At 43.7% G+C, this 15,233-nt stretch overlaps 1 protein-coding gene across 1 annotated transcript in view; it reads left to right on the top strand.

The window, feature by feature from the left end:
• Positions 1-15,233, top strand: part of LOC137415108 (uncharacterized) — a 76,271-nt gene that overhangs the window by 44,353 nt on the left and 16,685 nt on the right. Inside the window, exons 14-17 of the mRNA XM_078766039.1 lie at positions 4,871-4,941; positions 5,086-5,142; positions 6,939-7,172; positions 13,905-14,027. Of these exons, the coding sequence (XP_078622165.1) occupies positions 4,871-4,941; positions 5,086-5,142; positions 6,939-7,172; positions 13,905-14,027 (485 nt within the window). The remainder of the gene's footprint in view (positions 1-4,870; positions 4,942-5,085; positions 5,143-6,938; positions 7,173-13,904; positions 14,028-15,233) is intronic.

The following is a 15,233-nucleotide window of genomic DNA, read 5'->3' as shown; positions in this document are numbered from 1 at the left end:
CCTGAACTCCCCCCTAATACTTCCTCTTCAAATCTCCCCCCTCACCCCACCCTCCCAAACTCCCCCCTTGCCCCTCCCCTCCTAAATTCCCCCCTCACCCCTCCCCTTCAAAACTCCCCCTCCCCCACCCCTTCAAATCACTCCACCCTCCATTTTTCTCCAATTCTCTCCTCTCACCTCTCCTCCTCAAAGCATCCTCCTCCCAACTTATTTTCCCTTCCAACTCTTACCTTCATCTCCTCCAACCCTCTTCCTCGCTCTGCCCCCTCCCCCTCAAACAACACCTCACCTCATCAGTACCTCATCCAATCACCATCAAACATTTTGTCCTCCTCGTCCTTCACTTTCTCCTAGCTCTTCTGAAATCTCCGACACACTATCAACAGCTCTCCCTACCTCCTCTTCCACTCCCTCATCTTAACCTACCCCTCCCTGTCCTGTATCCGATGCACCCCATTCTTCTTCCTTAATGGTATGGACCTCAAACATCCAGGCCTTCGCTCAAACCTGACTGATCTCTCCATACAGGTTGCTTCTGACAACAACACAACAACAACATGCATTTTAAGGCCATTTTCCCTGCTAGAGCGGGGGTTATCCTTGCAGTCCCCATGACAATCTTCTCCATTTTGCCCTATTTCCTGCATCTCTCCTTGTTTAACCCCCTTGCCCGCATTTCTTCTTCCACCATCTTTAGCCAAGTCTTTCTCCGTCTTCTCCGTACTCTACTTCCTTCTACATTCATTTCCATCACTCTTCTCAACCAGTCACTTTCATCCTTCCTCAACACATGACCAAACCATCTCAACCTGTTCCTCTTCACAGCATCAATCACAGGCTCTATTCCCATCATATTTGGCAATTCATCATTTGTCTTCCTCTCTCTCAATGATACGCCACACATCCACCGAACCATTCGCATTTCCACCCTTTCCAGCCTTCGTTGCTGCTCTACATTCATTACCCATGTCTCGCTCCCATAAATCATAACACTTCTCACGCATGCAGCATAGCATACACCTTTCCCTTCAGCTTCAACGACACTCTCCCTCCTCATCAGCACGCCACCAGGTTGCTTCTGACAAACCAGACTTAATCTGCTTAACAGAAACTTTCCTCCTTCAAGATGTCTCTTATTTCTTAATAGCTCTCCCTGTTTACTCCCTCCTCCAGTATGATAGACCTGACCCTCATCCTGGAGGTGGGGTTGCTATCCTTTTAAAAAACTCTCTTCCTCACTCTCCCTGCACTGTCCTCTCTCCTCCTCACCCCCAGGAGTACCTCTGGCTACGGCTTCCCCTTCGCTCCCACTTTTTGTTCATATGTGTGTTGTACCATCCACCAAACAGTGATGACTCAATCGACATCTCCCTGTCTGTTAACATGGACCAACTTCTATCTGCTCATCCCAACACTTTCTTTCTCATATGTGGTGATTTCAACTGTCGTCATGCCAGCTGGCTGTGTGTGGGTACCTCGCACTCCAGCCATGGCACCTCAGCAAAGGACTTCTGTGACCAACTGGGACTGACACAATCTGTCAATTTTCCAACCCAGATCTCAGTCAAAGGAGCATCTTCTCTTCTAGACTTGGTTATGACTAACTTCCCTGCAAATGTCTGCTGCTCTTCTTCTGCCCCAATCGGTTCATCTGACCATATGCTTGTTAAAGTGGACATCTCTCTGGCCATTCTCAGAGAGCCTCCTTAGCGTCGACGAGACTGGCATTTCACTGAGGCCGACTGGCATGGTCTTCAAGCAGCCATCAATCATCTGGACTGGTCTCCCATCTCTCTTGCCTCTGACATCAACTCATCCTGGGAATTCTTCCAAAGTAAATTGCTCTCTCTCTCATGCACAGATTTATCCCATCTCGTCTTCAGTTGCCATACCCTTCCTCCCGTCCATGGTGCACGGAATCTTGTGGTGAGGCATGTGCCCTGAAACAACTTGCCTTCGCCTCCTGGAAGGCAATTCCAATGGAAGGCAATCTCACTTCCTTTCACAAAGCCCGGAACACGTGTGTGTCTACCCTCAGGAGAGCCAGGAAACACTATCTCTCCACTCTCAAGACTGAACTCTCAAACCTGTCTCCCTCTTCAAAATCCTGGTGGCATCTTGTCAAATCTGTTTCTGGTATTTGTTCCACCTCCATCCCCTCCCTTACCTCAAATGGCTACACAGCTGACTCCACATGGGAAAACGCTGAATGCCTCAACTCTGTGTTTGCCTCAAAATCTTGTGTCCCAAACCCATCACTCTCTGCATCCACCGCACCCAGTCGAACTTGTACTCTGTGTCCTTACACCAGAGCTCCTGGACTCTGTGTCCTTCTCTCCTGACAAGGTGGAGAGGTTTCTGTCAAACATCGACTCTGATTCTGCAACTGGACGTCACGGCATCAGCCCACGGGTCCTAAAATCCTGCTCTGCTGCTCTTTCACTCCCTCTCTCTGTTCTCTTCACCCTCTCTTTTGCTCAAGGTCATCTGCCATCAGCTTGGAAATCAGCCAACATCACCGCTTTACACAAAAAATGTGCAAAAACAGATCCTTGCAACTACAGACCAATCAGCCTTCTCCCAATTATCAGCAAAGTCATGCAATCCATCATTGCTTCGGATATCAAATTTTTCCTCTTCTCCAATGGCTTGATCTCTGACCATCACTTTGGTTTCAGACCAGGTTATTCTACTCTGAACGTGCTGCTTCTGCTGTCTCAACAATGGATGGAGGTTATCAATGCCAAACAGGAAATTAGAGCTGTCTCCCTTGACATATCACGTGCCTTCGATACGGTCTGGCAGCCCGCTCTTCTCACCAAACTCTCCTATGGTATCCATGGAAATCTTCACACATGGCTTACTGACTCCTCTCTGGTGGTCGTCAACGTGTGGCCCTGGATAGATTTCTCTCATCTCCCCTTCCTGTTCAGGCTGGAGTTACCCAAGGTAGTGTTCTGGGGCCTGTGTTTTTTCTGATCTTCATCAATGATATCTCCGACTCTGAAAATCCTCTCTATCTCTTTGCTGATGACTCCACTCTCTGCCGCTCCATACCTCATCCCTCAGATCGGCAGTCTGCAGCCTCCTCACTCTGTAGACCATGACAAAATCAGACTGGTCAAACAAGTGGAACATGTCTTTCAATCCTGACAAATCTCACACTCTTACTATGTCTCTCCGAAAAGACTGACTGGACAACCCTCCCATCTACTTTCTCAACAATCCTCTTGAAGAAGTTCTGTCACTCAAGTTTTTGGGTCTCTTTATCTGCCATGATCTTTCCTGGGAAAACCACATTTCCAAGCTGGCCTCCAAAGCCAGACGCCGACTGGGCCTCCTCCGTTGTACGGTCCTTCCTTGGCACACATGAACTCCTCACAACATACAAGGCTTTCCTCCGCAGCTCAATGGAATACTGCTATCCCCTCTGGGCTGGTGCTCCTGCCTCACACCTAGCTCGGCTTCATGCTGTTGAAACCAAAGCTTTCAGAATCATTGGAATCTCCTGTGATGAAGCTAACTCTGAGGACTCCTCTCTGGCCTAGCTCCCCCAGCTCTGTCTGTGCTCTGTCCCCCAAATATTCTTACAGATCGCACAAGATCTGCCAGCAACCCTCTTCTGGTGAAACGGCCAAAATCAAGACTCTCTGCTCACCTTCACTCTTTCATTCCTCTTTTCGCCTGCCTCTGGAAGAAACTCCCTCACTCTCTTCAATCCCACTCCTCCCTCCAGGTCTTTAAAACAGCTGTTCACCGCCATCTCTTATCTTCCCCCATCAAAAACTTTGATCTTTTCTACCCCCGTTAATTTTACCCCAGAGCCACTTTTTTGAAATACCGACTTCTTTCCTTGAAGTCCTAGCAGTGTCCATGTGTTTTATACCTCTCCCACATCCCACCCCCCACCCTTCCCATGCCTCATCACCCCAAGCCCTCTCCCTCCCAAAGTTCTTCCGATGTCCCTGTTCTCTGCTGTTGTACTTGTGTGCTTCCTTCTCTCTCCCTTTATTCTGTTTTTTTTTGTCCGTTTGTTTTTTTTGTGATTAATGTTAGCTCTTACACGAGCCTCGATCTTGTATACAAAAAAAAAATCATGTGATGAGGCTGAAACACATTGCCAGTGCCTCACATGGCAGACGTGGAGGTTCATCTCACTTATGCGGCCTGACAAGAGACAGAGTGTCTTGGAAGAGATTGATAAGTCTCCTGCTCCTTCACTACACAAGTTCCTCCAGTAATCCCCTCCTGGTCAAACTCTCTCTCTCTCTCTCTCTCTCTCTCTCTCTCTCTCCTTTAAACTCTTAAATGAGTAACGGCCTACTGCCAGGTGGTGTACCACCATCTCATGTCACCCTCCATCCTTTCCTAAAAAAAAAAATATTCCCATGAATCCTCTTTTCATACTATCCTTCACTTCCAGTGTCCTGTGTTTACTTGCTCCACCCTCTCTCTCTCTCTCCCTCTCTCCCTCTCTCTCTGTCTACCTCTCTCTCTCTCTCTCTCTCTCTCTCTCTCTCTCTGTCTCTCTCTCTGTCTCTGTCTCTGTCTCTGTCTCTCTCTGTCTCTCTCTGTCTCTCTCTCTCTGTCTCTGTCTCTGTCTCTGTCTCTGTCTCTGTCTCTCTCTCTGTCTCTCTCTCTCTCTCGCCCTTTTTGCTGTTCATTTTTTTCCCCTACTTGTGTCCAACTGTGGCCCTCTATCACATTGCTCTTCAATGACCTGTGCAAGCAAATTTTTCTCTTTATCATTTTCTGTTTATTTTAACAATGAAACATTCAAAAACAAAACAACTTTTACTCTACTCATGTTTTCTGAAAAATGAAAAATCTCATTGCCTTGCTCTTGTATGTTTCTGTCTGATGTGTGCAGGTTCACTCGCTTCCAAAATTCGTTTTCTGAGGAATCTTCCAGAAGTAGAGTTGTGTTTTCCCATGAAGCAGGTGAGCTGAAGTTGGTTTCAGCATCAGTGTGATGTTTATGACGTGGTTTGAAATATAACAGAAAGAATTGCACTCAAAATTGTAAAATCTTAACAACCGCAATCTGTCTTCATGTTTGAATGTTTAATCTCCTCCTCCTCCCAGATGGCTGATGCTTTTGAGTACTTGCACTCCCGGAACATTGTGCACAGGGATATAAAGGTAACCAACTCCAACAGTGTAGGCCTTGATACGTTCTGCGTAACACTGAAATGAAAACCATTTTTTGTTGGAGCAAAGGAAGGAGTGGGAAGTGGAGGGGGTATGAAAGAACAAAATTCATATTGTTGGGTAATGTAATTAAAATGGAGGGAAAGAGGGGAGGATCTGTCACATATGGACCTTTTGAGTTAATTACATAATGAACAAGAAAGAGCAATCAGAGATTGCAAACCCTCACCAGGATGTATTTTCAGTGTTTTTAATGCTTTTGTGTTGAAACAATATGGCGACCGAACCACGTGACCGATGACATAATTTTTTTTATCTAAACTAATTTATTCCTCGATTATGCTCAAGAAATTTCATCATGATCGGATGAAGTTTTGTACTTGTCGAATTATGACATCATAATGGAGGCATCTATGACATCATCATTAACATATTTTATTCCCCATGTAGAGTTCTTTACAATGAGCCATGTCTCAATTTTTTCTATTCAGCGCTTTCGGAGATTATAAAGGTGCAAACGTTTTTGTTTTTTCCAAGATTGCGGCCGAACCACGTGACGTATGACGTCATACGTATCATTAAAAAATTATCCAGGTGGAGTTGCACCTATGGTGAAAATTTCCTGTCAATCGGACCAACGGTTGCAGAGTAAATCATATTTATTCTGTATGGACAAACAGACAGACAGACAGACAGACAATCAAACAGACCGACAGACAAACAAACAGACAAACAAACGGACTCAAATGCATTACCTTCTCCTCAGGTGAGGGTAATTCAACTTGATATATAAATAGAAAGTAAGATATCAAAATGAAATACCCATTCCAGCTCGGGTTGTAGTCTGTGAAAAAGTTGGAATTTGTGTTTAATTTTGATATCTCTATTATTTACAGCGACATTGTGAAGATGTTGTTGTACATGAAACATTCCTCCTGGAGGGTTGCCTATTTCTCTGACACTGATTGCCCTCTTGTATTCACAGAATCCACTTACACTATGTTAGGGTGACTTGTCCATAAATTCTGTTCTTCCTCAACCTTCTCCACCATATTCAGATTATTACCTCGTAAGAGGTCTAACACTCTGATCCTCATGAGATTATCAACAAACTGCATTAAAACGCAATCCTGGGCAAGATCACGAAATTACTCCTCTGCCCTTTCCCAGTTTCTGAACCCAGTCTATCACTGGCAAATTAATATCACACACAATCAGTACTCTTCCCTCACCACACTATCCTCCTATGGTATCCATGGAAGACTTCGTGAAAAGATTGCAAAATTGAAAATTTAAAAATTTGGAAATAAAAAGAAATTGGGGAAATTATATAATTGAAAACAGAAAAAATTGGAAATGAAATTTAAAAAAATTGGAAAATTGGAAATGAAATAAAATAATTGAAAATTATATAATTGAAAGAAGAAAAAATTGGAAATGAAATTTTAAAAATTGTAAAATTGGAAATGAAATAAAAAAATTGGAAAATTGAAAAATGAACCATGTTGAACCATAGTGGACCATGTTGAACCATAGTCGGGGGCACAGTGAGCTGGAACCCCCCAAATCATACCACTCTCCTCGCTATCTCCTCTCGCTTCAACCTACTCTACATAATGTAAACTCCTGACTGACATTGGTAGAGGATGTTTTTTTTAAAGTTTTCTCTTTCTGGAATTTTGTCATGCCTGCCCATCCCATTTAAATTTGCAGTTTCCTTCAACATGATTGATCTTTCCTTCAACATTTTATGTTTTTTAACATATTGATTTCTGTTTATTCTCCAGCCACAAAACGTGCTTTACAGCAATAAGGGGATCGTGAAGATTATCGATTTTGACAACGCCGCAGCTTTCATAGATGGCCAAAAATTATATGATGTCTGTGGCACACAAGACTATATGGCACCAGAGATCACAAAGCATGGCTACGAAGGTCCCCCAGTCGATGTGTGGGCACTTGGCGTCCTGTTCAATGCATTATTTGTTGACCTTGAATTACCTACACATATTATTGCTCATGTGAGTATTGTTTATTATGGTGCCATTTTCATGAATGCGTGTGAAAGAGATGCTGATGCTAAGGATGTGTTGCGTGAAGGGATTCTTGAGTATTTCACATGCAGTGCCTTGAGAAGGTATTCATACCACTGGACTTTTTCACATTTTGTTGTGGTACAGCCTGAATTTAATATGTATTAAATTCACATTTTTTTGTTGCCGATTTACACATAATACCCCATAATGTCAAAGTGGATTAAAAAAAAAAAATTTGGACAAAATAATTTCAATTAAAAAGCTGAAATGTCAATAAGTCTTCAACCCCTTTGCTGTGACACTCCAAGTTGAGGTCATGTGCATCCAATTTCCTTTGATCGTCCTTGAGATGTCTGCAGACCTTGATTGGAATACACCCGTGGCCAATTCAGTTGCTTGGAAATGATAAGGTCCCACAGTTGACAGTGCATGTCATGGAAGAAATGCGACCAGGAAGTTCAAGGAACTGTCCGTAGAACTCTGAGATCGAATTTTGACGAGGCATAGATCTGGAGCTGGAGATGAAACAATTTCTAGAGTTTTTAAAGTTCCCAAGAGCACAGTGAGCTCCATCATGAGGAAATGGAAAGAATATGGAACTACCCAGACTCTTCCCGGGTAGTCCCTTGTTGTCCGACCAAACTGAGCAACCCGGCAAGAGGTGACCAAGAACCCAATGACCACTCTGGCAGAACTAGAGTTCCTTGACTGAGAAGGAGAACCTGCCGGGTGGACTACAGTCACTGCAGCACTTCACAAATCAGATTTTAATTGTATTGAGAATCTGTGGGAAGACTTGAGGAATGCTGTTCACCAACACTCCCCATCCAACTTGATAGAGCTTCAGCACATCTCCAAGGCAGAATGGGAGAGAGTCCCCAAATCCAGATGTGCAAAGCCGATACATACCGAAGAAGACTCAAAGGTTTCATCGCTGCCAAAGGTGATTCTACGAAGTATTGACTCAGGGGTTTGACTGCTTATGTGTATTAGATATTTCTGAATTTCACTTTCAATTTTTTTGCAAAAGATTATTTCAAAAAATTCCACTTTGGCATTATTGGTTACCGTATGTCCCAGAGTATTAACCACGACGGTGTATTAGCCGCACGCCTATTTTTCACCCTCAAAATAAAAAGAAAATACTCCCGGCAAAGCTTGATGTCGGACTGGAAGTGCGTAGTCTTATCAGCTGTGTCATCGCATACATGTTGGGAGATTGTGTGTGGCGCCGAACCGACAGATCATGGCACGCCATTAACGTGTAGGGCCACGACAGGCTAGTCATGAAGTCCAAAATGTCATCCTCCTTTCAAAGCTTCTCGCCTTCAGCCTGAGAGCAAGTGTTGAGCAAGTGTTGTAAATTAAAACTACTTTCCCATTATAACAGTTTCCGGGGACTGAGAGAGGGGAAGGCGATGGAGAGGGAAGGCAATCTAGCTGGCCATTATCACAAACACGATTTCATGTTGTTCGTTGCGAAAATTTAATCGCAGGATTATTCATGCACTCGAGTTATGTAATTCCAAAAAATGGTATAAATGACAGATGCGCAATACTCCAAAAATGCGCAAACAGAAGACACGTAAAACGCAAACAAACCTTACTGGAACTGGAATGTATGCCATTAAAGAGTGTGGTGATGTCACACACGAGGAAATGGTGGTGTTTTTTTAAATTTAAATCATGTGTTTTAGCTCACCTGGAACGTAGTTCCATGAAGCTTATGCGATGGCATGTCGTTTCTCCGTCAGTCGGTCGGTCAGTCTGTCAGTCCGTAAACACGAGCAACCTCTTCTCCGAAACCGATGATGAGATTGTGACCAAACCTGGCACAAATGATATTTGGTATGATCTAACTCGAGCTTCTTTATGGAATAAAAAATTTGGAGTCTAAGAGTGTATACCAGGGGTCAAAGTGGATCCAGGTTTGACTCCCCAAAACAGGATTTTGCTTTTCCCTCTGAAAATACAAACACTATTTCGAGAAACTTGACCACAACCTTCAACACCCATGATGTACCAAAGTTTCTTTTCACGACATGAAAAAAATCGGACCCGATTGGTGTGTTCAGGTGGATGCGGGGGTTCCCCCAAAATAGGTATTTGCTTTCTTCTTCGAAACGACACACGCAATTCTGATGAAACTTGACCACAACCCACAACGTTGCCAAACAGGCATGCCAAACAGGAAATTAGAGCTGTCTCCCTTAACATATCACGTGCCTTCGATACGGTCTGGCACCCCGCTCTGCTCACCAAACTCTCCTCCTTTGGTATCCATGGAAATCTCCACGCATGGCTGGCGGACTTCCTCTCTAGTCGTAGTAAACGTGTGGCCCTGAATGGGTTTCTCTCATCTCCTCTTCCTGTTCAGGCTGGAGTTCCCCAAGGCAGTGTTCTGGGCCCTGTGCTTTTTCTGGTCTTCATCAATGATCTCTCTGACTCTCTTGAAAATCCTCTCCATCTCTTTGCTGATGACTCTACTCTGTCGCTCCATTCCTCATCCCTCAGATCGGCAGTCTGCAGCCTCCTCACTCTCTGCAGACCTGGACAAAATCTCAGACTGGGCAAACAAGTGGAACATGTCTTTCAATCCTGACAAATCTCACACTCTTACGATGTCTCTGCGAAAAGACCGACTGGACAACCCTCCCATCCACTTTCTGAATAATCCTCTCCAAGAAGTTCTGTCACTCAAGCTTTTGGGTCTCACTATCTGCCATGATATTTCCTGGGAAAACCACATTTCAAATCTGGCCTCCAAAGACAGTCGCCGACTGGGCATCCTCCGTCGTGCGAAGTCCTTCCTTGGCACACCTGAGCTCCTCACCACATACAAGGCTTTCTTCCGCAGCTCAATGGAATACTGCTCTCCCCTCTGGGCTGGTGCTCCTGCCTCACACCTTGCTCGTCTTCACGCTGTGGAAACCAAAGCGTTCAGAATCATTGGAATCTCCCGCGATGAAGCGAACTCCAAGGGCCTTTCACTCACTCACCGCAGGCAGGTTGGTGGTCTTTCCGTCCTCTACCGACTCCTCTCTGGCGTTGTCCCCCCCCCCCCCCCCAGCTCTCTCTGGGCTCTGTCCCCCAAATATTCCTACAGGTCGCACAAGATCTGCCTGCAACCCTCTTATGGTTAAACTGCAAAAATCAAGACTCTCTGCTCACCTTCACTCCTTCATTCTTCTTTTCTCCCGCCTCTGGAACAAACTCCCTCACTCCCTTCAATCCCACTCCACCCTCCAGGTCTTTAAAACAGCTGTTCACCACCATCTCTTATCTTCCCCCATCCAAAACGTTCATCTTTTCTAGCCCCGCTAATTTCACCCCAAATCCACTTTTTTGAAATACCAACTTCTGTCCTGGAAGTCCTTGGTGTCCTTGTGTTTTATACTTCACCCCCCCCCCCTTCCCACGCCTCCTCCCCCCAAGCCCTCTCCCTCCCACACATCTCCCTGCTCTCAAATGTTGTGTTTGTGTGCTTCCCCTTCTCTCCCCATCTTGTCTTCCGCTCCCTCTTTTTATATATTTTGTTTGTCTGTTTGATTTGTTTGTGAAATAAATGTTAGCTCTTTCACGAGCCTCGATTCTGTACACAAAAAAAAAACGTTAATCACCCGTGTTGTACAAAAGGGCTTTTAGAGCATTAAAAAAATCGAACCCGATGGGTGTGTTCAGGTGGGTGCGGGGTTTCCCCCAACATAGGTATTTGCTTTCTTCTTCGAAACTGCACACGCAATTCTGATGAAACTTGACCACAACCCACAACGTTAATCACCCGTGTTGTACAAAAAGTCTTTCAGAGCATTAAAAAAATCGGACTTAATGGGGGTCTATGGGCAGGGGGGGTTGACCCCCCCCCCCCCCCCCCCCAAGTAGTTACGTGCTCTTTTCTCTGAAACGAAATATCACCTGAGATGTACCAACATTTGTTTCCAGCACTTAAAAAATCGGGGTCTAAGGCAGTCTATGGGGCGGTTGCCCCCTCCCCCCCAAAATATGTATTTGCTTTCTTCTTAGAAACCACACCCAACTTCGATGAAACTTGACCACAACCTTCATCACCTGTGATGCATCAACTTTGTTCATGGCATGAATGAATTGGAGGTTTAAGGGGATGTCAGTGTGGGTGGTGTAACCCCCAAAAATGGGTATTTGCTCTCTTCTCTGAAACTACAAACACAATTTTAATGAAGCTTGATCACAACTTTCATCACCCGTGATGTGCCAATGTTTGTTTGTTAAAAGAATTTGAAAAATTGGGGTCTAAGGAGGTATTTGGGCGGGGGGCATTTTCTCAATAATGTATTATGTCGATCAACTGGTATGTGTGTGACAATTGGAATATAATTGAAATTCAGCATTGATTGTTTTTAAGATTTTTTTTTTCTATATCTATGTATGATAGTGTGGCAGATAGGTGCAGGAATTGTGCCTTTGATGATATAAGCATGGCATTTGGCACACATTCAAAGTATGTCCTAAGAAAGATATTTGACTATAGGTCCATCGCAGATTTGTCCTTTTTTGAAAAATGGCCACCATTGTTGTCACAGGACAAATCTGCGATGGTCCTATAGCCAAATATCTTCCTTAGGGCATACTCTAACTGTGTGCCAACTCTCGTGCTTGTATCATCAAAGGCACAATTCTCCCAAATATTTCACCTATCTGCCGTAGTAAAAATTGGGCGCCATTTTTATTGGACACACATGGGATGACTCTAATAGTCAGAATATTTAACTGTGTACCAAATACCTTGCTTGTATGATTCAAACAACAGTTTATACAAATTAATATACCATATACCATATACCTGCCCTGCCTATATACGAAATTAATATACCTGCCCTGCCTATATACCAGCCTGGTGTTGGGCTAGCGGCTAGGGTGCCAGCTTAGGATCCTAGGATCCTGGATTTGAATCCCGGTCGATCGCTGAATTAACTCAGCCTGTCATCCTTCCGAGGTCGGCAAATTGAGTACCAGTTCACTGGTAATTCCGTTTGTCGTAAAAAGGCGACAAAAAGGGTTGGCGGCAGGAAGGGCATCCGGCCGTAAAACATTGCTTCAAAAAGGGGACCAAAAAAAAAACAACAACAACCATGGTCCCCGAAAAAGGCCAACCCCCGCTTGCGGGGAAACATGACCTCTAAAGGTGTTTTTTTTTTTTATATATACCATATACCATAATATACCATATAAATGGTGGCCATTTTAAAAACATTGTCACAGGACAAATATATGATAACCCTATAGTTAGGGGTCTTTAATTATGTGCCAAATGTCAAGCTTGTATGACCACAACAACAGTTTATACACAGTAATGTACCGTGAAATTGGGTGCATAGGGACAGCAAGGTGAATAGGGACACAAACTGAAAAAAAGTTCGGAAACTTTTTTCGCTGAAAATTGATAAACCATACTGATTTGTTGATATTTGGGTTGAAAGTGTTCTCTTGTTTTTAAAAAAAGCAACTTATAGTCCCTATTAACCCCATATATGGGTTAAATAGGAATAAATAGGATTTTTATGGCTGTCCCTATTCACCCCGTTTTACGGGTGAATAGGGACAGTCACTAATACAAAAAAACAAAAAAAAATCAAGAAACAATCCTGAGTTTCCAACTTATTGCTAAATTGATAGCTCAGATGGATGCACATAATATACACCCATAATATAAACCACGGTGCCAATGAAAAAAAATATGGGATAAAAAGTTTCTCCAAACTGTCCCTCTTTCTTGATTATTATTTTTTTGTATTAGTGACTGTCCTTATTCACCCGTAAAACGGCCATAAAAATCCTATTTATTCCTATTTAACCCATATATGGGGTTAATAGGGACTATAAGTTGCTTTTTAAAAAAACAAGAGAACACTTTCAACCCAAATATCAACAAATCAGTATGGTTATCAATTTTCAGCGAAAAAAGTTTCCGAACTTTTTTTCAGTTTGTGTCCCTATTCATCTTGCTGTCCCTATTCACCCCCATTTTACGGTACCAAATATATGTAAAATAACAAGCAATGGAGGCCATTTTGAAAAATGGCCGCCATTATTGTCACAGGACACATCTGCGATGGCCCTATAGCCAAATATCTTCCTTAGGGCAATAGGGCATACTCTATGTGACAACTCTCGTGCTTGCATCATCAAAGTCACAATTCTCCCAAATATTTCACCTATCTGCCGTACTATGAAGCACACCCTCAACTTTTAACTTTTTTTGCAGATAAAAAAGCACGGTTAATACACCAGAAAATACGGTATTATGTGTCGATCAGTGACAAAAATAAAATATCAATGTAATCCATTTTAAATTCAGTCTGTAATGCAACAAAATGTTTAAAAAAAAGTCAAGGTGTGTGAATACTTTCTGAAGGCACTGTATCAGGAATAAGCGACCTTGTCCTCGCTTCACTCGCCCTGGGCCGGAGAAACCCACATATATTCAACATCCAATTATTGAGTTGAGAGAGTTTCTTTTTCAGCGAGGAAAAAACTTTTGTGTTGTACACCATGTCTTATTTTATGAATGAAAATGTATTTTATGAGTTTCGACTCAAACCTTGGTCATTGCATCATTTGGATTTGTTTTTGGTCATCAGATCAGACTGACATCAGTCAGTTGGATTGCAAATGTAAGTGTTCTATTGCGATGATTGTTTAGCATTCAGTCACAAATACATTTGTTTCGCTTCTTTGCAGTTAAAATTTGGAAAGACTAAATTCGGTCCGACAAACAGACCAACAACCTATGCAAGGACAGCATTGGTTACCCTTCTGACTGCGATGCTTCGGAAGTGTCCAATGGAGAGGCTCACTATGACGGTGAGGGATTTTTATTTATTTATTTTTTGTATACAGAATCGAGGTTCGTGTGAGAGCTAACACGTTGAACAAGAAAACATGCACAGACACATAAAACATAAAATGAAGGGAGCAGGAGACAAGAGGGGGAGGGAGAGGGAGGCACACAAGCACAACAACAGTAGAGAACCAGGACGTCGGTAGATCTGTGGAAGGAGGAGGGCTGGGGGGGAGGGAGGAGTACACAGTATAAAGCAAATGGACACTACGAGGAATTTCACGAAAGAAGTTGGGGATTGAAAGGGACGGATTTTGGGGTGTTGTAACGGGGGTAGAAAAGATCAAGATTTTGGATGGGGGAAGATGAGAGATGGTGGTGAACAGCTGTTTTAAAGACCTGGAGGGAAGAGTGGGATTGAAGAACAGAACTTCTTCAAGAGGATTGTTCAGAAAGTAGATGGGAGGGTTGTCCAGACGGTCTTTTCGGAGAGACAATGTGAGAATGTGAGATTTGTCAGGATTGAAAGACATGTTCCACTTGTTTGACCAGTTTGTGATATTTTCCAGGTCTGCAGAGTGTGAACAGGCTGCTGCCTGCTGATCTGAGGGTTGAGATATTGAGCGGCAGAGAGTGGAGTCATCAGCAAAGAGATAGAGAGGATTTTTCCAGAGAGTCGGAGAGATCATTAATGAAGACCAGAAAAAGCACAGGGCCCAGAGCACTGCATTGGGGAAATCCAGCCTGAACAGGAAAGGAAGATGAGAGAATTCCATTCAGGGCCACACGTTGACCGCAACCAGAAAGGAAGTCTGCAAGCCATGCGTGGGGGTTTCCATGGATACCATAGGAGGAGAGTTTGGTGGGCAGGGCGGGGTGCCAAACCGTTTAGAAGGCACGAGATATATCAAGGGAGACAGCTCTGATTTCCTGTTTGGCATTGAGGATCTCCATCTATTGTTGAGACAGCAGAAGCAGGATGTCCAGAGTATAATGACCTGGTCTGAATCCAAATTGATGATGTGAGATCAAGCCATTGGAGAAGAGGAAGGATTTGATGTCAGAAGCGATGATGGATTCCATGACCTTGCTGATTATTGGGAGCAGGCTGATTGGTCTGTAGTTCAAAGGATCTCTTTTTGCACCTTTTTTGTGCAAAGCGGTGATGTTTGCTGATTTCCTTGCAGATGGCAGATGACCTTGAGCAAAAGAGAGGGTGAAGAGAACAG

The sequence above is a fragment of the Myxine glutinosa genome, chromosome 12, assembly GCF_964187855.1.
Source record: "Myxine glutinosa chromosome 12, kmMyxGlut1.1, whole genome shotgun sequence".
NCBI classification, from domain to species: domain Eukaryota; kingdom Metazoa; phylum Chordata; class Myxini; order Myxiniformes; family Myxinidae; genus Myxine; species Myxine glutinosa.
This window is presented reverse-complemented; position numbering and strand designations above follow the sequence as displayed.